Source organism: Megalops cyprinoides, chromosome 9, assembly GCF_013368585.1.
Source record: "Megalops cyprinoides isolate fMegCyp1 chromosome 9, fMegCyp1.pri, whole genome shotgun sequence".
Classification (NCBI taxonomy): Eukaryota; Metazoa; Chordata; class Actinopteri; order Elopiformes; family Megalopidae; genus Megalops; species Megalops cyprinoides.
In genome coordinates, this window is record NC_050591.1 from 2,232,752 (window position 1) to 2,257,220 (window position 24,469).

At 42.3% G+C, this 24,469-nt stretch overlaps 1 protein-coding gene across 5 annotated transcripts in view; it reads right to left on the reverse strand.

Moving 5' to 3' along the window:
- Positions 1 to 2,143: 2,143 nt before the first annotated feature.
- fli1 (Fli-1 proto-oncogene, ETS transcription factor) overlaps positions 2,144 to 24,469 on the reverse strand; it is a 37,642-nt gene continuing 15,316 nt past the window's right edge. For 3 of the 5 annotated variants that reach the window (XM_036537084.1, XM_036537085.1, XM_036537088.1), the window contains 8 exons: positions 20,578 to 20,792; positions 19,943 to 20,118; positions 18,276 to 18,479; positions 14,727 to 14,792; positions 5,627 to 5,686; positions 4,529 to 4,597; positions 4,240 to 4,287; positions 2,144 to 3,971 (listed from right to left, as the gene is read on the reverse strand). In XM_036537084.1, the coding sequence (XP_036392977.1) occupies positions 3,442 to 3,971; positions 4,240 to 4,287; positions 4,529 to 4,597; positions 5,627 to 5,686; positions 14,727 to 14,792; positions 18,276 to 18,479; positions 19,943 to 20,118; positions 20,578 to 20,792 (1,368 nt within the window). In that variant the 3' untranslated portion in view covers positions 2,144 to 3,441. The remainder of the gene's footprint in view (positions 3,972 to 4,239; positions 4,288 to 4,528; positions 4,598 to 5,626; positions 5,687 to 14,726; positions 14,793 to 18,275; positions 18,480 to 19,942; positions 20,119 to 20,577; positions 20,793 to 24,469) is intronic. The other 2 variants (XM_036537086.1, XM_036537087.1) reach the window with 1 other exon arrangement.

A 24,469-nucleotide genomic window follows, 5' to 3' on the forward strand; every position in this document is an offset into this window, starting at 1 on the left:
GCGTTCATGTGCATATATCTCACGCTGATTTGATTTACGCTCAGATTTATGAAGACAATCAGTCTGATAACTCTGCCGAAAAACATTTTTGGAATGCCTTGAGGGTTAACTTGCCACCCTAATAATAACACTGAACTAGGCCAGTCTGGGTATTTCTGGTATTGGCCTATGTTGTTTACTAGAGGGAAACAGGAAACAGGAAGTCAGAAGCTGTAATGAAGGAGATTGGTTCATGATGAATATTCATCCATGTTTCTGTTGATTTGCTGTTTGCTGTTTATTTTTGCTGTCTGCTGTTGGTGAATGACATTAAACTAGTTGTGTACAACAATGAAAAGAATATTCTTCTACTTTCTGCTTCCATTTGCAAAGACATTTGTGCATCTCCATGACTATATTTACCTAAACATAACGTTTTAGTTTTGAAAGAATATTTTGATTTACTTTAAGGACAGTAAAACTGATTGGGTTTATGAAACCATAAAATAATGTTGCACCTGTTCAAAGTTGTTAGTCAATGCAGACGCAGTGTAGCAGTCAGAGTGAATGCAATCCCTTTGGTTAGACATTTACAACCAACAATTCACCATCAACTTCAATTCTGCTTGTGATTCCACAGATTGGCCACCAAACCATTGCTTCCACCCCACTTGTTCCACATATCTTTCCACTTATTTTCAGTGGAAGAAGCCCCCCCCCCCAAGACATGAGCTTCATTTCATCATTTAATCTACTTTTCAGAATTGATAAAATTTCAACTGCTCTCTTTTAAAGTTATCAGACACACATTTAATTTGTATTACCATATTGAATGTATTTTCACTGTTCTGCACGAACCAAAATTAATCATTACTTCCTTCCTTCCTATATCTGACATCAGTGAAGTGATGTTACAAAAATGAATATGTTGCACAATTATATCTGTTCACAGGTCAGAGGGGAGAAAGTTCCTAAAAAGTTCCTTCAAAAAAGTTATCTAGATTCAGTCATCTAGATTATATTTAGACATTTCATGGAAAACTTTATAAAATAAAATGATTGATAAGTGAATACAAGTTTTAGCAGGAGAAAACTCAAACTCTGATTATAAGAATAAGTGAACTAAATTGTAGATAATAATATTTCAACTAAGACAAAAGTAGCAATAAAAGTAGGTCTTTTTATTTTTTGGAAGAAAAACACATATTTGTATATATATTTCCCTATACACCAATCCCTTTTTCAAAAGGTAATACTCAATACATAGCAGAAACAACAATAACATGATTACTTGCAAAATTTATATATATATATATATATATATATATATATATATATATATATATATATATATATATATATAATACAAAGTACATTGCATATATAAGAAGCACATTCCCCCTTTAATTTGGGTAGCCGTTTTGAATATTCAGAGTATTGCTCCTCTGCTACGTAAGTGGATATTGCTTTGGGGAAGCAATTTCTTCAGTTGTATTGCTGCTTGTCTGATGCCTCAGGTCAATTTTTACACAGGGAGAAAATCTGCCTATTTGGGGGGGGTTGCTTGATTTTTAAGCATTGGTTATATTTACCCACAAATATTTCAAAGAGATCAAAATCCTAGCATGAAAATAAGCATTGATTGTCTTCAGGTATTGGACGGTATGATGTAAATCCTTTTTTGGTTTGGGTAAAGACAAAGTAAGGCATCTGGGATTGTATAATATTTGCCACAGCAAGGCATGAGGAGAAGAAGAAATTGTATTCCATTTAAAAACAAAAGCAATAACCATCACTGTTCAAGGCTGTGACTTTGGTGGAATCCTGCAGTAGCGCCTTTTTGCCATTTAGTGGTACTTGTAAAAGAAAGGTACAGTCATTACTTTGGGGGCATTAGTCAGTCATTGAGTGAAGACCATTATTGTTTTTAGCGCTGCTCAGCCACAGCTAAAAAAAATATCAGTATAAATCTTTTGCTCATAATGCACAGATAAAAAATACTCAATATAATGATGTACATACTACATATTAGCAACTGACTCTTTTCCAAAAAATCTGCATTTTTTGACTGAGGTCAACTCGTTTTAATTCTCTTGATCTTTCAGTACTGTCATATATGAAAATATCTATGCATAATTTATACAGTAAGTTGCTTTAATGCCTAGCTGACCAAGGTAAAAAACCAAGCAAAAAGGTCTAAAATAGGTCTAACGAACGCACAGCATTCGCGAATCTGAGGACTTCTGTTTTTTTAATCTCATCTGTTTTGCTTTTATGTAAAACAAATGTTTTAAGGTATGTCGGCATATGTTTGGCCATTGAAAAAAATCTTCACTGGTGTAAAAGCTTTTCAAAATAGTCAGAATAGGATATGACTTGAACTCTGTGTAGGCACACGGAGTGGAATGTGAGCATCAAATTAACATGACAAACCACTGCAAGTGTCCACCCCTCTGAGCTGTACAGGAAGTGGCCTGGGTCCATGGCTGGGTGTCCATTGGACAGAAGTTGTGGACACACCCGAGTTAGTGGAACAGCCCAGAGCCACCAGACCACTGACCATGAAATGGAACTACCACAGAATGTTCCGAAGCACCACCACAGTTGAAGGGGAGGGCGTGCAATGGTACTACAGAGTATTCATATTCAGACTGGTCTGGAGGGGGGGTGGGGGGCACTGACTTTGCGGTTTTCCATGCCAACTGGCTTCCTTTCCCAGTTGAGCGTTGGGGGTTGGGAGTTAGGGGCTGGTAGGGGAGAACCTGAAACATGAAATGGTGCTCCATCTCTGGCTTTTGCCAACTTCCAGTTTGGAGGAGAAGTCTTTCCAGTTGCCAGATCCACTCTGGTTTTGAGATATCCTCATTTATTCTTGTTCTTTTCTGTTTGGGCATCCCAGCAGTTTCAGGCATGAGAAGACGGACAGACTTGACAACACAACACGAGACAGACGCGACAACTGCAGTTGGACCCCAGAGACCGTGGAGGGTGTAAGTCAGAAGGCTTGAGCGGTATTCGGTAGTAGGATACTTTGAGACCAAGGAAAGCTGGGCCTATTTCTGCCATAGAACAGCTTTACATTGAAACGTCTCTGTGGTTCCATAATGCCCATGTATGTTTGGATATGGATGTACAAATATTGAGGATGGGGATTTCTGACACCCACCCCTGAGTATGATGCAGCTTTCAGGGGAGTAAGGCACAAAAACACATTATAAAAAAAGTAATTTTACATGTGACTAAGCAGTACTCCATTTATAAGTGGATTGTGAAATCCATGTTTTTTCCTTTTTAGAAATAAATTCTTCTTTAAATCAAGTATCCTTGATTTCATTCTGCCAATTTAGGGAGGGTTTCAATTGCGAGGACTCCACCCCACCCCCCACCAACCCCCCACCTCTTTTGTGTTCTTAGAGAGTGCAGGTGAGAGTGGGCAGGTATAACGGGGGCGGGGGCAGTTTTTTAGTAGTAGTTGCCCAGGTGGGACGGCACATGGGAGCTGGGGTGACGAGGCACGTTGGGGTTGGGGTAGATACCCCCAGTGGGTGAGTTCCAGTAGGGGGCAGTGGGTCCAAAGAAGTTGGAGGAGGTGATGGGCATGGAGGGGGGGTGCGGCGAGACAAAGTTGACCTTCTGCTGGTTGGCATGGTAAGATGGAACGTAGGCCAGGTCCGAGGGGTACTTGTATATGGATGACTCCGTGGGGTGGGGCTGCAGTGCCTGGGCGATGCCATGGAAGTCGAACTTGTAGGCGTAGCGCTTGCCATGCACCTTGGTCATGATGTTCTTGTCGTAGTAATAGCGCAGTGCACGGCTCAGCTTGTCGTAGTTCATGTTGGGCTTGCTCTTGCGCTCGCCCCAGCGCCGTGCCACCTCGTCCGGGTCTGTCATCTTGAACTCGCCGTTGGTGCCCTCCCAGGTGATGCAGCCCGCATTGGCGCTGTTGGACAGGAGCTCCAGGAGGAACTGCCACAGCTGAATCTGACCGGAGCCTAGGGGAGTGTGGGACAATGTCCCGATCAAAATCTCCATTCCTTCCAACATCCACTGTCACTAGACATGTACTATCTCTGAACATCCACTATCACTGAACATCCTTTTCCATGCGTCCAGTATCACTTAATGCTGACATGAGAGCTGGCAATATCCTTATGTTTCATTCTATTAAAACGAGAGGTAGATGTAGGTAGGGTCCTGGAGGCACAACATGTTTTATATCCAAGGCCATAAGACTTGTGCCTTCCCCTAACATTCTCTTACCAGGATTGGCTAGCCGGCTGCTGGTGGGGCCCAGGATCTGGTATGGATCTGGGGGCACAGAGACGCAAAAACACATCTGTTAGAATCAAGCTGCAGTGCATCTCTCAGTACAGAAGCATGCCCATGGGACAAGAGAGCATGAGGCTCAGCGGGTAGGGAACCGCAACTTGAAAAATTCAGGTGGGCCCAGTGCCATTGTGGTCCCAACCAAAGTAATTAACAACTTGTGTTAGAAATGGGTCAGAGGGCGTCTGTAAAGGGCACAACAGCAATGTTGCAGAAGTGTTACCTGGCTGTGGCCTCTGTTGCTGCTGCTGCTCGGCCGTCTTGGACATGTTCTGTGTCACCACTGGCGAGCCTGGGGGGAAGGGGGTTTGGAGAGTCACAGTCAGGCTGGCTGGCGCGGACAGTCACAGCACACTTTCACTGCACGAGGAGACAATTCCAAAGAAAACAGGGCAGGAGTTGGTCGCACCACTAAGTGCTTAATGGAGCTGGAAGCCTTTCCCGTCCCAGACCTGCCTTATGAGTGCTGAGTCACTGGGACATAGCCTGTCGTGTGTGGTCACACAAAGCCACTTATTAAAAGGGACAGAGAGGTGCCCATAGAAACCAAACAACTACTGAGCTTCTGCTCCTGGGGTCCAATGCGGGCCTGGGTCAGATACATAAGTATTTCAGCATCTGTATTTGAAAAGCATTTTTTTCATGTGTAATGTTGTCAAAGTGTTTTGAAGTATTTTTAAATACTTTCTTGTAACCAAATGTATTTAACTTGCTTCGCAAATATTTCAAAACAGGTGTCAAATACTTTTATCCAGTACTTTTCAAATGAATATCAATTACACTTCAAAACCTGCAAAGCTAATTTCATAGTCTCACATTCACACAGTACTGATACCTGCTCACTGTCAGACAACCTCTTTGAACCCCTGTTTTGGAATGGTAACAAAGGATAGCACTAATTCTTAGATGGTCAAAAAAATTATGTTTTTCATAGATGTATTTGTTGTTATTTCACATAAAGATGTAAGGTACCTGAATGTATTTTCAAAAGCATCTCTGAAATCAAATCCATTGTTTTGGAAAACTGTGTTAAGTGCTTTAAACATTTCAAATACTTTCCTGAATTAAAATAAAATACTGTATTTCAAGTACATTCATGGAAGGTATTTAAATTGACGTTGAATATGTATTTGATGTAGGTAGTTGGAAAGCAACAAAATAAAATTGATTTCTTCTTCAAAGAATAAAAACTGTAGTGATTCTGCATCAGGTGGCTGTTCCCTGTGTGAGCGCCATTCCTATACCTTTTACGCGAAAGGAAGTCTATCAAAGGATTTGATAACTATGGTCATTGGAATGTACCAGTCTTCCTGTCACTCACGTTTTCCACTGTGCATGTTATTCGACCATCCCGTTTGTCGTGCAGCTTCATAGGAGGTGTCTGAGAGAGACAAAGACAGAGAGAGACAAAGACAGAGAGAGAGAGAGAGAGAGAGAGAGAGAGAGAGAGAGAATTAGATAATTAATTAGAATAAGAAAAAAGAGGTAAACTAAGACAACTATCAAACATAAAACACCACCAATCACAAAACTCGGATTTACACCTCTGATGTTGTGAAACCCTTAAATTGTACAAACAAAACTTAAAACAGAAGAAACAAAATGCATTCATGAAACTTGCAGAAATGGAAGATTCTATTTACCATCAACATAAGTAACAAAAGAACTGCAAAACTGGAAAAATATAGCCCAAAAGACCTAAAATTGCAACAGAAACTAATCCAAGAGAAACTGAAAACACTTGAATCAATAATCAAGGAATAAAACTCCAAAAACTCAAATCAGGAAGAGCAAGGGACAGTATCAGATGGTATTAAGAACATAAATACTTAATTCCCTGAGGTCTGGAACCAAGTGTGGAGTAAAACTTGGCAAAAATATCAGTTTTTTTCACGGTGTTACTGGATTAATCTTCAGTTTCTGGTCTCATCCTAAATGACATGGAACTTAAATTCCTATTCTCCGAAGATGATTCAGTCCTGCCGTCCCTAACTGAACAAGGGTTACAGCAGAACCTGGACCACGTTCAGTAATACTGCCAGAACCCAGTTTAAAAAGACAAAGATCAATCAAAGAAGCCTAGATCTCAGATAAGGAGATAATGCTTTACTTTAGGAAACACTGCCCTTTACTTTGGACTGAAAATCTGTGCATCCAGGACGCTTCGGTCTGGCAGTCAATGCATTTAGAGAAAAAGCCTACAGAGATTTCCATGCAATCAAAAAAAAAATCTATAAAACATATATTCGAATTGGTCAAAAGATCTGAATTGTGTCAGATGCCAATTATACCATATGGAAATGAAATATGTGGGTGCCTCAGCCAGCAAGACTGCACTAATCAGAAAAACACTCCACTGAACACCTGTATGCAGAATTCTGCAAGAACATTCTGCAAGTACTTGCAATAATGCATGCAAGGCATGAAAAATCCATGAAAGCACACTCAATTTTATAGAGCACCTAAAATCCAGCCCAAATTTTCCAATACAAAACTCTTCAAAGCCAAGACATCACCTGAAAAGTGTTCCTTCAGTCAGCTAGTACTGAACATTTTCTATACTAACATTTACTGATACAAAACAGCTGCATGTCAGCAATTCTTTTAAACTGTGAATTAGGGATAATCAAATAGTAAAATTAATTTTAATTGATAAAAGCTACTGAGAAAGGCAGACACAAAAAGTCATGGTTAGTAGAGACATAGGCATGTGCAGGGGAGTCCAGTATTTGTATTTGTATTTGTTGAGGCAGCAAAATTATCTGTAGGCCTATTTGTATTTGTATTCAAATAAAAGTGGAAATAGGCATAACAATCCTGTTTTTGTTTTTATTACACTTCTAGTTTCAGGAAATTACAGTGTTAATATAAGTGTTCTTGAGCCTGTCAAACTATAGATCTTGCTGTCTGAAAAAGGGAGAGTAGCCTAACAGGCTATGCAAATATCTCAATTCATGTCAAGTAGGGCTGGGCCATCGTCGATGGCTGACAGACATCACGGCGCACCCTGCCACACACACACACACACACACACACTATAATTCCAGTGTATCTGCTATAACATTGAAAAATATATTTATTACTTATTTGCGGGGATTTCCCGGGGATCAACTTGAGCTGTAGAAGTGAAGAATAGGCTATGTATTTCAAGGAGTGTCAGTCAGAGAGCGCAAAAATGAAGGATGGGTTTATTCTAATTATTATATTAGCTCCTTGCGCCTGATTTAAAGGAAAAACATCTATTATTTATTATTTAATCACACTATACCGCCCAGTGAAAGCACGTTTTAATTTAGGCGCAAACATAAAAATTATTTTTTTAATCTACCTGGTTTGCACCTACCTCAGTAAATAAGGGGGTGAGTCTTTATTTGTATCGAAAAACTGAGGATTAAAACTTACCTACAGAGCGAACTCTCCTGTTCTCTGCTATACCTGTCTTAAACAAATAATTCCTAATCGTTATATTGTCATTAACCCTTTTTCACCATGTCTCGCCCTGCACACTTAACTATATTTCATGTTTAGGAAAAATATAATCAATGAATTATTAATATTATGATGACTAGAGGAAACTCTTGCTGATTTATGTTTTCATTAGCGTTATTAAGCTTCTCATAGTTTTCAGTTAGCATTTGCTATATTTTTAACATTAAATCGCTATTTCCTCAAAGCTAAAATTAGCTAGAATTTTTCCAATCTAGTGTTCTAATCGCACCGGTTTTAGCATACGTACTAAACGGTAAATCACACCGGTGTGACCGTCCGCGCGAAAGGGTAAAAAAAAACCGTGTCTTTTTAACAGTGGCTTTTATTGAACTTTAAATATAATTCAACTAAAAAACAAATAACCCTAACCGCGCTCAGAGTTATGAGGAACACCGTCTATTTGATATTTTTTTCTTTCCGAAGACAAATAATTTAAAAAATATTTGTACGAAATAAATATTCGTAAAACCCCACTATTTGTGCTTTGCCGAATACCGTAATCGGATTCGGCTCCACCCCTAGTAGAGACAGAGATGCACCTCCTTCTATACTTTGACAAAATATCCTAAATAAGGAATTTATATTCCACATCATTTTCAGTTTCTGAAAACTGAATCCTGCTACGGGAAGGACTAACAGCCTCACTAGTCTGGCAGGGCATTTCAGCCCATCTCTACCTGAGGGACAATTAGAAACCAACTACAAACTTATAGGAACAATGAGTGTAGCTGTTCATCAATTTATAACTGAAGTATTTCATCATTATATATGTCATTTACTTTAGGCGTAAAACTGTTATTTTTTGTTCTTTGTTCCTTTTTCATGTATTATATAACATCCTATGGCCATAATTTAAAAGTGTATTTGAACTTGAACTAAGGGAGAATGTCTGTTGATGTGAGAGATAAAGAGTATGTGTGAGAGAGAGCAAAAATAATAAGCCATATGTTTACAAAAACATTTTGTCCGTGCATCCCCAAGCATCTCATATCTTGAAACAATCCTAAAATGGATGGACAATGACCACCAATTGCAATTCCAAAAAAGGGAAAAAACTCTTGGGTCTTAGATGCAAATGTGACCAGTCTTCAAACATGGGATTTGGCTATCAGCCCTCATCTCACACCTCTGATAGCTTCCCCATGCATATGCTCAGGAGTGAAGAGTGACAGCGTGATGAAGAAACCCCTGGCCCACATCTCAGAAAGATGGGCAGGATTCTGTGTATAACACAGAACTGCCTCCCTTACCCCCAAAACCTAACCCAACAACCCTTAAAGTTGGGTTTTGTGAGTAACCAGATTGTCACAGGAAAAGAGGAGGATACCCACGCAAAGAGATGGCTATATGCAGAGCGCCATCTAAGAGGAACTTCTTAGGATATCTGGCTGGGGTCCTGATGTTGGAGTCAGTATGCAGTTATGCCTCAACACAGAAGAAGCTCACAAAAATGGTTTACAGAAAACAAGGTCATGTGAGTCAAATCCATTAAGGTTAATCAAGGTTCCCGCAGTCTGGAGACATACCAACATACCAACCCAAATGTAATCACATGCATGCACACATGCACACACACTACATTGAGTTCATTTAATTCAAGCCAGGTTGCTATGTATTGTTTCACTTCAAACCTGGTTTAGTCAGGAAATTTTGGAATTTCACCAGTTGCTACTATTCATTCCAGCCTCAGAAGAAATAGCAAAGAGTTTGTATTTTAGTTAGGTACTAACTAAAATACACTAAAAACCTAACTAACTAAAAAGTTAGTTAGGTTTAGTTAGTTGAGTTAAGGTACAGGATGCATTAGTGTTGCCATTCTCTCCAAATCCAACCACTAATGCAACCTCAGAGTTTTCTGTGTGACTGAATCCATTCTCAGCCTTTCAGCTTTCGATTGTAGCCTCCTGTGTTCAAGTTTACTGTAGCAATGAGTGTGCTTTCCCACATGACACTGACCTTTTTGTCTCGCTTTTGCACAGACATTTCAGCTTCTTACAAATGTGATCCCACATTCCTCAGAGGGATGAACAGAGCTGTCCTCGCATCACAGGTCTGCCCTCTGAGTATGGGACACACTCTGTGCTACAACACTTGCAGCTACAGGGGGCTGCAATATGCCTCTACCCACAGCTTCCACCCTCCAAGACCTTGTTATACTGCCTTTTTATCCCCAAAGCCCTGATGTTCCCATAAAACTTTCATTCTGATTCTCCTGGGCATGACCCACTCTCTGAACTGTCCAGTCTGCTTGTGAGGGAGGGAATATTGTCCTTGCCACTGTAACCCTTGGCTTGCTCTTAGGCAGCCTTTGAGGTCACTTACAAAGGGAAATTTCTAAGGCTGTACTGAAAAATTCGAAGCTTCGTTCATTGAATTGGCATTAGATTGTGAAATTAAGCATTTGATTTTTAGGATGGGTACTCAGTTGCAGTTTTAAGGTTATTGCTACTGTAATACAAGAAATTTAGATGTTAAAGCGACCTACTTTTTATTATCATTTAACATAATTTTTGTGGGTCGCCGCCAAGTGTAACATCTTTTTTCGTAGACAAAATGCCTTCTGTGCTATGAAACACATAAATTCAATACGAAACCATGTAACACCATTGTGTCCACGAAATACTGAAGAGACTGAGAGCACATACTTTCCTGCACAGAAAACAAAACGAATGATTCCTGTCATGCACTAAATTGACCCTTGTGCTTTTCATTTTGTGGACAAAAGAAACTCAATTTGTTGACAGAAGTAATCCGGTTGAACTTTTGGAGACAGAACTGTTTGTTACATTCATTTCGTCTCTTACGAAATAGCCGAAACAACACGCCAAAACGATGACTTCACGTCACAGACATTCGAAGCTTCTTTTCGAAAAAGGTTGGCTAAAATTCGAATGGCAAAAAATGGCATTCGATACAGCCCTAGAAATTTCACCACTTGCACCACACCTATATATCAGGTATATACTGTATGTATATCAGGCATCTTTTTTGTCAAGTGTGATTGTATGTTTATGTATATAAAATAAGACATCATGAACTTATTCAGACAGTTCTTTTATCTGTTCTTGACACAAGTGTAGTGTTCATATGTTCTATGCCCTAGCTGCCTTGCATGGCTCAGAAAGTCTGTAACGCATGACTTCACCAATGACTCCTCTACATTTTGCTATGCAGTGTCAGCCCTTCGGATTTCAAAACACAGGACAACGGTGCCCTCTTGTGGCCTACAAAATCAAAACAACATCACATATGTTTGCTGGTATTTGTGGTAGTGTGGTTTAGTTTGGCTCTGCTGTTTGTGTTCAAGTCAAAGGATTAACAAATGTACAAAGTTTTATCATGTCATTGGTCATTTAATGAGTCATTCATTAGGCAAACAACCTAGCATCGCTCATTTTCACAGCTTACGCCACATTATTCATATTTTAAGTGTGGGTTACTGTCAACCAGGAGGAGCAGTAACACTGACAAAAAGGAAAACTCCTTCCATTTCCAAATTACATTGGGCTTATTGTCTGACCCTATGAACATCCATTAAACACTTGGATGGGTCCTTAAAAACAGGAAAAAAACAACATGAGATATCACCACACACTGCCCAACTGCTATGACACCCCACTGCTGCATCACATATTTTAAAAACGCAAACTACATGAAAACAGTTCATATTCAATAATGGCTGCAAACACCATACGACAGACTGCCTTCTGCGCCCGCTCCATTGTGGATTTGGCATCCTGTTAACCCACTGAGCAAAAGGTCGCCTCCTAATTTGAACATTTTATTTGTTTCTGTTTCTCTTTTATTTGTTTTATTCCTCAGCCGCCTGACTGAAAGCTGTGAAAACACAAAAGCAGAATTTTTTTTTCTGCCCTCAGGGTGTGCTTTTTGGTGTGGGGGTTGGGGGGGGGGCTTGTAGGGTCAAGGAATAAGGAGCCGCCAGTCAGAGCGCTGTGCAGCCTGTCAGGGCTGCAGGGATGGGCATGCTGCGATAGCTGGAGGAGGGGGGAAAGTCCTGGGAGAGTTGTGTTTCCTGCCTGCCTTGCCTGCGGACAGCCCCTCTTTGTTTAAATGACCCTTTCCCCCCCCTCTCCCTCTCTCTCGTTTTTTCCTTCCTCTTTCACCCTCTCTGTCATTTTTTTCCCTCTGTGAAACAACACACAGGGGCTGCCTCCTTCCAGGAGAAGGGAAGGGTCATGGAAAAATGAGAAAGGGAGAGAGAAGGAGAGAGAGGGGGGGAGGAAGGGGAAAAAAGAGCCAGGCAGACGAAACACAAGTTTGGAATTTGAAAAGAAAACAATAACAATAGATTCTGCTACTGTCGCCAGGAGCAGACTGGGTGGGGTTGGGTGGGGGGTGTGCGCTGGTGTTCCTCTGACTGTCTGCCTTTACATAACAAGGGGACCCGTGGATGTGAAGGACTCATGGCGAGTGATGTCAGCTGAAGAGGCTATGAGTGTTTCTAATTCAATTAGGCAGACAGGGTTAAGGGAAGTACCGGTGAAAACAGCCATGATCCAGTCCTGGTATATGGCCGGCAAATTTGAACCAGAGGAAGGGGCACATGTCCCTTGTCCCACCCCACCACACTCCATGGCCAGGCAGCCAGTCAAAACAAGGCCATGCTTTCCCGGGAGGCCAGTTCAGAGTGGTCTGCAGACTCACTGACTCATGGAAAAAACCCCTCTGCTGGCGGGACAAGCTTTTATGGGCCAGCACGTAAGAACCATGAGACCAATACCCATTTCCACCACTGAGAGAGCAAACTGAAGCTATAACATACACTCACACACAGACACAAACACATACATACACACACATATACATACATATACACATTCACCCAAATACATGCATGCATACGCACATACCCACATGCACAATGACATAAACACACACACTGTGCATATGCATGCAGACACACTAGACACACCAGCACACACACACACAAACACACTCACGTATATGCACACACATGCAAAAAAGCACATCCACACTCACCTGCATGCACACACATGCATAAATACGCTCTCACACATGATTACAAAAACACACACACACACACACACACACATTGACATGCAGGCATACAAATAAACACAAGCATATACACACACACGTGCAGCCACACACATGATGAGATTGAGATCTTGATAGATTGTGAATTTGTATACTTCACATCTTTGTATTGAAACTCTCTCTACCAGACTCCCAACAGAATATCTAAAAATCTGTCAGTTTATGCTTTCATTTCATCTACTGCTCTGTTTAAACAAAGCAAGCTGTATTAATTTTTAGTGGCAGTATCTGGTTAAAGCCAGAGAAAGTGGCAATGGCAGAGGCAATCTGGTGCCCTGATTAGATCCGATCTCTGCGGCTGGATGCGGTGGTGAGGTGAAGGTGTAGGTGGAAGTGCACCACTGTTCTGAGGTCAAACAACTCACCCATTAGGCAAGCTGAATTACCGAAGTCCATGTGAAGGCAGAGCGGGAGGGAATGCAACGGACGTGAGTGGGGCTCATCCGGGATCTTATCGCGGCTGTCATTCTTCCAGCTCCGTCCAGGATAGCGCTGCTCCCAGGTTCCTGATCCTATCATTATTATTGCAGCCCCTTTCCATCAAGCCTTTGGACTTGCCTTGTCCACCAATCTCCCTGCCCCAGGGTGCAGTGCTGAAGCCTTCTTGCATCTGCAAGATAAACGGCAACCCTAGAGGAAAGCTGGATATTCTGGCCTTTTCTTCCTTTGTGAGATGGCGGGCTTGCTGTGCAGCTTTGCCACTGTCTCAGCCACTGCCTCAGAGTTAGTTTTCCAGACACTATGTTGCACCAAGGAAGGCAGAGGGAATTTTTGACAGTCTGCAGAGGCTGTTTATTTTGCCCTAAGAGCCTGCAGGACTGCACTGCATATATGCTGATAGTGAAGTGGACTGTGCTATAATGCTGAATGCAGGCCTACAGATATGAAAATACTGAGCCCAGACTCTCAAGTCAAAGAGGCATTACCCTGGAATAGGCACAATAAACCCTGATTTGACTGTTTAAATGACCAGGTGTTCAACACAACCACCCTACAGAGACAGCCCCTATTTCAGAGTGATGGAAGGGGTCAAAAACAACCCGCAATCACTCACACACACACACACACACACACTCATACCCATATGATCACACAAACTAAGAACTACATCCTTTTCCGCGCCACATCCTCCCCCCCCACACCCTCCAACCCTCCAAAAAAATAAAGACATGTGGCTCTCCTCCCTTTGTGCACCCCACCACCTGTCCCTCCTCGGACAACTCCGCAAACAATGTGCCTGTGAGACAGTCTCCTTCTCCCTGGGCCCTGTGCTCACACAGCCTCCCTCTTGTCTCTGCCTCTAATTCCCCTGGCCTTGCATGGGAGGCCTCCGCCTGCCTTTTGTCTTGCTAATGCTCTTGTATTGTGGTGCCCTCAACACCACACCGTCCTCCCCACAACTCTTTGCAGGTAGGGCCCTGAAAGGGAGATTGGAGAGGCTTCATCATTACCATCCTGACAAAGAACACACCTGCCGATAGCTCTGTTTATGGTCATATCTGCACCCGACTGCTGTAGAGAGGGGATTACTGGCAGCCTTCTATGGCTGGGGTTGAAGAGCTTCCCAGAACATAATGTTACATCTATTGTTTTTCATGAAATGAATGTGAGCTACTTTGCTCCTACATTGGTACTACATTGCCTGCTACCGTCTGGCTCTCCCTCCCCATGCTGCAGATGTGAATTCACCAGTAGAAAATGTTCACGAGAGCAATACTGTTGGGTGCAGACGCGAAATGCTCACTTTGACACTCAGGTGCAGGGATTCAGATAGCCATCTGTAAGAGGACACGAGGGACATAGTGTAAATAATAGAAAGTGAGGGAAGCTTGCAGACAGGTGAATAGCCTTACCTTCCTTAGCCAGGCGTGGAGACTGGTCAGTGTGAGATGGAGTGCTGTACGATAGTGACGAGCTGCCTGAAAGACACAAAACAACAGGCGATAGGTCAGAGGGACATGGCCCTGAGGAATATCAAACACAGAAATATGTAGCCAGGTGCTATACTTTGGTGGAGGTTGCAATGATCCACTGACAGCTTCTTCATTTGGTGCCCCATTAACTTGGGCTGTGAAGTGTCAATTTTATTTTTAGTTGATGTTTCATCTTCTGTCTGCTTTAAGTCAAGATTTTTTTTTTAATTTCTCAGTTTGTTGAAACTGGTCAATTGAGGTCTGCAGGGGAAAACAGACTAGGACTGAAATCAAATGAAATCATTTTCAAATGAGAAATTTCTCAGTTCATTTCCTGTTATAAAACTCATTTTAGTCCAACAATTACAGAACCAGTAGGTGGCACTAAACCTAACTCCAATGAAAATAGATTTTGGTTTAGAATTCCAGTTTTCATGGATCATTTCCAGTCCAAGAGAATCACTGAAAATCATTTCAGTTCAGTTTCAATCTTAATTCCAGATCACAATATCCCCACCGTAATCACAATGCATACATAGTCCATTAAGTCCAGTCCTCAGCATAATGGCTCAGAGAGTTGAATAAATATCTTTATTGGTAATCAGTATATCTCCATAATATAGTGTTATGTGATCCTTACAGAAAATCCAGTATCAACTTCATGAATAACAAAGCCACATCTTTCACAGCTTACAGTTCTACAAGCTTCTTATTCTTTTGTTGCCCTGGGCGGTAATACTGTGTCTTAATTTTAGCTGCCTTAAAACATAAATCATCGGGTAAGAAAACAGTAAAAAAAATTTAGAGAGAACATGGGTTTTGGGGAAGTATTAGACTGAACACAGAGGAGATGTGGGGAGGTACCTTTTGGGAGGGAACTCAGCTTTTCTGAATGGGACACGAATAACAAGATACAACTCATTGTTTTTCTCTTTTTTTTAGGAAAGCAGGATGAAGCTGGCTGTTGGATTGGACAGAAAGGATCCAAGGTGGTGCTAGGTGCTTGTGTTTGCGGGGTTGGGTTGCAGTGTTCTGGCCAGCACTTGTATTTTAAACACACACACACAAGAAAACATGTGCACTCACACGCATACACACATAGATACATGTATGGATGCACCTACATACACGCATGCACACATGCATATATACACACACATACACACACACACAAACACACAGACACACATACACACACAAGTGCGTGTGCAAATACGCAGCTCCGCCTGTCTCCTGGACCTGCTGCAGTCAAACAGGGCTGCCATTGTGTGAGGTGCAGTCCCTGTACGGCAATCAAACACAGTTCCCCGTACAAAAATAATTCCATGTGCAGACAGGCCTGTGAGCCAGAGACAGATCCTGAGAGAGGGGGTTAACCCTTCCCTTTCTGCACTGTGGAGAGGATGCTGGTAAACCCAGGGACAACTGCACTGCAACCCCACGCAGTAAATCTGACCTGGGACAGAATGAGACAGTGCCTGGCTATGCTGTGAGAGGGACGTTTGGTCCTGCTTTCCTTGTAATTTGTCCTTGGCAACCCACACACTAGAAACACTATGCCACTCTCATCCTTTCTGAGCACCACCTGTGCCAGCCCTGTAGGCTGTTTGTTTAATTATGGCATCTTTTGGGAGGCACAGAGTGACAACAGTTATCTGCAGCTGGGGAAGAGTAGCTAACTTGTGCTGTCTGCTAGGCCAGGGCCTGGAAGTGTGCAGCACATGCTCCCTGATCCCAGTGGAGCAGGTGGACCACTGTACTAGCCTGCTTGACCTCTCGCTTCACTCAGTGTCCCTGGCACCTTGATCCCAGTACAGCAGACAGACCCCTGTTCCAGCCTCTTTCCCTGTCCCTGGCACCCTGTACTAGAAGGCCAGCCCAGAGTGCGGGCGGCAATGCTGGCAGGCATGGAGGCAGGCAGCCAGGCCCCAGGACCTACACACCAGTGTTAATCTGCCAAAAGAAATGACTAAAGCAAGGAGCTCAATAAAATAGTGCCAGAGAGAGGAGAGAGGGAGAGAGGGAAGGAGTGGGGGAAAAAGAAGGAAAGCGCAAAAAGAGAGGGTGAGAGGGAGGGAGGGAGAGTGAGACAGGAACAGTGAGAGTAAGTGAGGGACACAGAGAGAGGGGGTGAAAGGGTAAGAAAGAAGAGAGAAAGGGAGGGAGATGAAGTGAGACAGGGAAGGAGACAGGGGAAGGGGGAAAAGGGAGAGGGAAAGGAAAGGGGAGAGAGACACAGACAGAGAAGAGGAAAGTGAGGGGGGAGCTCTGGCCCACATCCCCTCCCTGCCCTAGCTTGTGTAGCCCGCAGAGGGAATGAGAGCACCTCATCTCAGGATAAGCAGTGTGGTCCGGCCAGAACGTCTGGATTGGAATAAGAACTGAATGTATTGAAGCGACATTCAATCATTCTTGCAATTCTATGTGTATCGTTGGATATCTCCTTGTCAGGGAGATTTTGACCAGGAGATCATGTGGCACCAATCCCACATGCACAGGTGTGATAGTGCAAACAGTCTGCAGACTCTTCTCTGATAGATTAATTTGGACAAATTTTCAAATTGCGGCCAAATTAAAAGCACATTGGTGCTGTGTTGATGATCGCATACAGAAATGTGGACAGCTGACCAGAAGTGGGGCTGGGACTGTTGCGCTGATGGTTGGCTTATTACTGGCGGTGACAGCCGGGGCAGGAGAATCCAAGGAGCAGACTGAATACACCGAGCATGTCTCATTTTGATTCTGAAATACACCTGTGTGTGTGATTGGCCCCTGCCCTGCTCCACTCTGCCTTCAGGGTGCGGAAATGTCCTGGCACGGCTGCCGAGGAGCTTAATGACACCAAAGAATGTTAATCAAGCTCAGTATAAACACAACTGGTCCCTGCCATTCGCACAAACCACAGCCCGGTAGTAAGGGAGAGCGTCTGATGGACACCGCTAGGCCTATAATCACCAAAAGCTAACCCCCTGTACCCCACCCCTGTGGCCTTGAGAGGAATTTGAGAGTCCATCCAGAACTCTTCAGATCTGCAGCAATTTATGGTGCCAAGCCTAGGGCTGAGAAATATCCCCTCTCCTTCCAAGACACACACCGGTTGAACTGAACTCATTGAGAACAGGCTGCCCTGTAAGGCAGGTCTGAGTCCTGCAGTGGCCATTCCTAATGAAAACTCCTCCTAGAGAGGTCCACAGCGGTGAGGGGCACAAACCCTCCCACACACGACACAGCAAACTCTCAGGGCCTGCTGGAAGGACACCTCCCGTTAGATCACAGCACAGTCAGATACTGCTCTAGGAACACCATAAAAGGGGCTGCCCCTGCCTGAGTGTCACCCACTGACAGCCTATGTCACAGCTGTACACAACTGTTACTTATGCTATCAATGAGTGGATGGATGATGCATGGTGTTCAGCCTGGGAGAACAGTGGACCTCACCCTGTGCTGGATTCAGACTCGGTGGACCCAGCTGATGGAGAGAGCACTTACTTTCTTTGAGGTAATTGAGGTGGGAGAGCAGGACCTCGGCGTTGTAGACAGTGGTGAGCTGCAGGAAGTCCTCCTTGCTCATCTTGCACAGCTCCTTGCCATCAGTGTTCTGGAAGAGCGATGTGTCAATTTCCAGGAGGCCATACTCCTTGATTGCCCACTCCAGCCACTGCCTTACGTGGTCATGTGACCAGAGGGAGGGGTCTGTGGAAGGAGAGACAGGACATGGTCATGGCACAAACATTCCTTCACTTTTTCATTCAGTCATCTGCTCAGGCGCTGGTTCATTCAGGGCTTATTTCCTCCATTATAGATTAGCTACACTGTTTGCTCATTTAGTTGTCATTTGTATGTTATCTCTTTTTACAGTTGTTCATATAAATGTGTGTGAATGGAGCCTACGTCCATATCCATTTGCCATATTTTTGACAGATCTCAGTTCCATCAATTGTTTGTGAATTGTCTGTGTCCAACTAGTAACTGATTAACGAGCCACACCTGCCCTAATCAGCTGCTTTATAAACAGGTGTGTGGTTATTATTGGGGGTCTTCCTTTTTGGCTCAGCTCAGCTTGGTTTTGATGTATTGTGATTTTCTAGATAACTCATTTATTTTCTCTCAATATTTCTTCTACCTCTGATGGTCACATGGCCAATTTGATGCTCAATCATTGCACCTCTTCCTCAAAGTCAAGAGCAAACAACTTTACAGTTAAACTGAACAATCCCCTTAGTCTGGCTTGACTCAGAGGAGCTCTTGTGCCATTGCTGCTTGTACACCATGAGGGGACACACCGGTTACTATCCTTGGCATTTCAGTCACACCTGTTTTGGTCCGCTGCTACCTGGTCTCGGCAGTCTTCCTCTTCCACAAATATTGCCCGTCGCTTTAGCAGGCAGTCAATTGTGACACTGTCCCCACAAGCGGAGGTACTTTCCCATCGTGGTAAGTGGCTCAGGGAAGGTGGTCTCCCTCATACTGCTTCTACTTAGCTATTATGCATGAACCAATTGGCCTATTTGAATGTTAATTATGGCTATTTACCAAACTGAAGTCTTTATGTGTTTAGTCAGAGAGCTGCACGTGAGCTTCAAAGAGCACTCGCCGGTCCACCAGTTGAGCAGATGCATGGGTAACACAGGAGCAAACATGTCCTTTCAGCCTTGGCATAGATTTATGGAAATGGTGAATGCGATTATGGATGTCTCCATTAAAATGAGAGAGCCAAAAAAAAAAACAAGCCACCTGACCAATGAACTAAAGAACAATGAAATATCACCTGCTGGAGGTGCTTATGAACAAGCAGTGTGGAAAGAGCCATTATGACATTTTTCAGCTCATTAAAATATGAATACAAAAACATAAAGGCATAAGTGAATTGAGCTTAATTGAAACTCTCTATTAGCATACCATATTTTGCAGAAATATTTGAATGAATTAATATATTGAAAACATACAGTACATCTGTGCCTACACACGCTAATTACAATTATTTTTATTTCTTAGGTTATTTTTTGTTTTATTTATCCTTTATTATACAGGAAAACCCCACTGAGACTGACATCTTTTTTTTCAAGGGGGATCTGATATGTCTGGCACATGAGAAATATTTCAGCACACAGGAAGAGTGCTAGGAGAAGTCCAAAGAGCACCTGGGCGGTCCTAACCTGCGGGGACGATCACTCTCCTCTCATTGGTGGTCATGTTTGGGGGTGGTCCGTTCTTCTCATCCATATAGCTCCCATAGGTCATTTGAGAGGTATCCGTCCCAGCCACAAGCTTATTGCATTTCCCAACGCTGCAGTCGATCGGGGATTCCCTGTGGCAGGAGTGGGGGACAGAGCTGAGGGGAGGGGCAGAGGGCGGTGCACAGTGTGAATGGAAGGGCAGAGTATTCATGTATGTGGGTCTATGAGACCGCACAGTAGGTGGCAGACAGAGAGAGTTTACAGACTCTCCCACATCCAGCACTGCTCCTCAGTGAACTATGTAAGAAACGTGATGTCTCTTCCCACTGTATGGCCAACCATGACTTAACAGAAGTACACACGTGTTTGTATGTGGGGATCTGTACGTATGTGTGCACACTTGCATGTCTGCATTTACATGCATGTGTGGGTGTGCACATGTATGTGTGGATGTTTATATGCACATGTGTGTGTCTGATCGCTGCCTCACCATTCCACATGTGATGGGGGTACAGTTGTAAGGAGGAAAAGAGAAACAGTGAGAAGAACATATGGGAGAATGAAGTGGATAGAACACAGAAGGGAAAGGCTAGAGGATCTGGGTTATACTCTACCTGGATCCATTGATGTGGTCATATTCCCGCTTCACGCTGACTCGAACAGACTGGTTAATCCACTCTTGCTGAGGCGGTAAAGGGTTGATCTTGTGGGGCTGTCCATAGTCCTGAGTGCCTGATGCAGTCATGTCTGGCTTGGGGAGGGGGGCAGCAGCAGCAGCATATGGTGGCTCAAATAAGGACTGGTCTTCGCTCACCACTGACAGTGCCTCCTAGTGGACAGGAGGAGAATGTACACTCATTCTATAATGTCTTTCTGTTATTGTGCATCGGCAGATTACCTCATTCACATACCATAAACTATGACCATAAAGTATACAATTTGGTTCAGATTTTCATAACAGATGTTTGTTCTGTTCAAGATGCAGTGCACTGTCAGACTAGTATTCACAGTGCCAGTTTGTGTAGTTAATGTCACATCACTGATAGGGAAAACAGACCAGGCAATGAATTTCCTTCTGATTAAAAAGCGAAAAGAGATATTTTTCAAGCCAAAAAAGAGCAAATTTGTAACTTTAAAGTAAATGTTAGGCATAAATGACCTGTGTTTTCTACACCACTCTTCAGATGTTTTTCACTTGTGAAATGACAAAAGCTATAGCAGCTTGACAAAGATGATTTTACATTCACGAGTCTGTCTTTGTCAAAACAATATAATTATTTTGAGTTTGAAAATATGCTTTATAAAATGTGTTATTACATTAAAACATTATCTGCAACTAGTAGATAAGATATTTGCCTTTTTAGAAAATTCAGGCTCTGAAGTTATGTATCCAATTATTTTATATTCATATTTTTAATGACCCAGAATCTACTTCACACATGAAAAAGCCTTCGTAACAGGTCAAGAAGAAACTCAAATGAATAATCAAAATAAACAATGGGAGCTCCATGCTCCAAAAATAATAATCTATGAATGTCAATATCATTTTTTGTCTGTGTTCAAAATATTGCACCATACAACAGTTTTCATGGTTGCATTGACGTTTTGGCTTGTCTTTGTTAACCTCTGGTGAAGTGGAAAATAGATGATTATGTTTGGAGTGCATCCTCCTTGGGCTGTTTTTGAATTTTTTTATCACTGGGAGTTGTAGACTCTTGTATGAAGTCTACAGTGAGAAACAGGATGCCACAGACCCATCAGTGAAACACATTATTTAAAGATGTTTACAGGAGTATTTGAGTGGTGTACCAACATGTCATTTGTAGAAGGAGGTACAGACCCAAGTAAAACCTCAAAGGGAAAAAAAATCTGAATTAGGACAGTCTGTGTTTGTCCTCATCTTTATAGATCACATGCATCAATTCTCTGCAGTGGAGGCAAATCTCTATATTCATATTTACATTGACTGCTCAGGTAATCCATAATTTTGAGAGGAAACCCAAACCAGCAAAAGTTTCTCAAAAAGCCTTTCCCCAATGAGACAGCTTGGCCCTGGTGTACTTGTAGATATGTGAGATTTACACTGAAATTCCCATGGGCCCTTTTCACCCAGCTCCACCTCAAACTATGAAGGTAAATATGTTGCAAAATGCGAGAGCTTGTAGACTTGATTTTGAGAACTTGTGGAATACGATGTGAGAACTTCTAGAACAAAAATCTGAACTCATATGTTTAAATTTTCACTTGTAGAGAAAATGTGAACTTGTATGTTGAAATTCACAAATGTGTAGATTGATATTTACATAAATACAATGACAGCTGCAAACTTGTAATCCAACATTTACTCATATTTATTTTTTTTTTACTTGAGTCCATTTTCCAGTACAACCACAACTCACTGATTACAACCCCTTGAAACGGTCCAACTTCAAATCTGCGCACCTTGACTTTTGCAACACTTCTTGCAGTAAGCGTGTTGCAAAACCAGTTTGCACTTGTAGCTTCAGAAGTGAAAGAGCAGAGGGGGGAGCAGGGGGTGGGGGGTGAACCAATCAGAAATAAGAAGACGAAGCGCTCTTTTCATGGCTCTTTTGCTCTGCTGTCCTCTACAGAAGCGTATTGCATTCACAAAAGAAAAAAAAATTAGACACCTTATCTCGTAATTATGAGAAAAGATCTCATAATCAGGATCTTGTAATTATGAGAAAAGTTAAGGTAGCTATCAGTCGTCGCTAACCTAGGCTACAGCATAAGACAGAGGGCAATGATGGCACTACCACATTTAATCTGCTTTTATTTCCTTCTAAGTATGAGACACTGGGAAATATTAATGTTACTTAATCTGGATGGCATTAATATTAGTATGTCAACACTGCTCAGGCATCTCAAGTTCGGACATTCTAAAACGCTTAACATGGCTTAATGTTCCAAAACTGCAATAAATGATCACCAAATTTCTCTTGGACATCTCTTGTCATACTCTTGCCAGTATTCTGTCTAACTGCCATGCACCTTTCCCTTCACTCTAAGTTTAAGCAGATGCTTTTTTCCCTGGTATTTCACATTAATTTCAGCTTTTCATAATGTTGTGTAAGCCTTTTTTAATCAGTCAATGTTTTCTTTAACTCATCCCCAAGAGTTACATTGTTTTCCTCATGTGCACACACACACAAAAAACAAGCAAAACCGTACTCTCTTTCTCGCACAGACACATATACACAAATACGTGCTTACACACACAAGACGATGCCCGAGAACGTTTCAGAAACAAATTGCAAGCAGTTAAAGTTTGCCATGCAAGCCATGCAAGTGAGTGGGGTGCTCTCATCATACCCCTGCCTGTGGCCCATACGGCCACACCTGGAGCTTGGGGGGGTGGAAGGGGTCAGCTTTGCCGTGACCCTGCTGTGGAGGTTCAATGAGAGCAATGTAACTTTATTAAACAAAAATAAACCCGTAGTCTGGAGATGATATGTGTTGGCCTTCCCCTGTCAGACTTGCCCGTCTCTCTGTCTGGAGCAAAGGCCTCAGACAGATACAAATCCATGAGGGGCCAACCGCTAAAATATTGCCGTAATGCTGCTATTCAATCTAACAATGTGACTGGTGCTGAGCTTAACCCAACTCAGTTTGATTGAGTGTTAGTTTCATTGAGTGACTTCCAAAGCATTATAAATTGACTGTTCCTGAAATGAGTGAAAAATCATTCCACCTGTGTGAACTCATTACTGAACAGGATGGCTACTACACAATGTACTCAGATTTAAAACAAGTCCTGTCTGATGTCATCAATAATCCCTGTCCTGCCTGTGCAAAACAGCATTTGACTGGTGCAGAGAAAGAATAACAGCAAAAAGTCTGTTTTTCTCCTGTCATGTTTCTGCTGATATACCTGCTGTAATTGTGCTGTATACCATTTGCTCTGAGAAATATTGTACAGTTGTTTGCTCTGCTTGTTTTTTACTTGTTTACATTGTTTTAATATTGCTTTCATTGCTTTAAATGAGTGGAACTTCTGCTAACTCGATGAGGGATTTTGAAGCAATTTACCAGTAAACAGCTTCAAAACGGGTGTTTTGCAGGGAATTGCCACAAAACACAAGCAGATAAGCAGAAATCCCGGGGGATTTGCACTGAAAAATGCAATGTGGAATGGTCAGCAGAGACCACATTCATAAGGCAAAGTATTACATGCCCACTTTTAAGGAGAAGAGAGTTTAATCCCATCACCAATGACTTCATTTGAACAAATAACCCTACCAAGGAACAGTTTTCAAAGTCAAAGTCATAATGTGTAAGATGTGTAATGTGTAAGAAATAAAAAGTGTCACACAAAGTTTGTCAAAATTAAGGACAAAGGGCCTTGTGGTTTAATGGAACTTAGGCCTTTGAGTTTATGAAGGATTATCGATGATACCAAGTGATGTCAGCCGTAATTCTATCATAACACATTCAGTGTTGAGAGGTGGGTAGAAGGCATTGAGATATTTGTATTCATTTGCACTG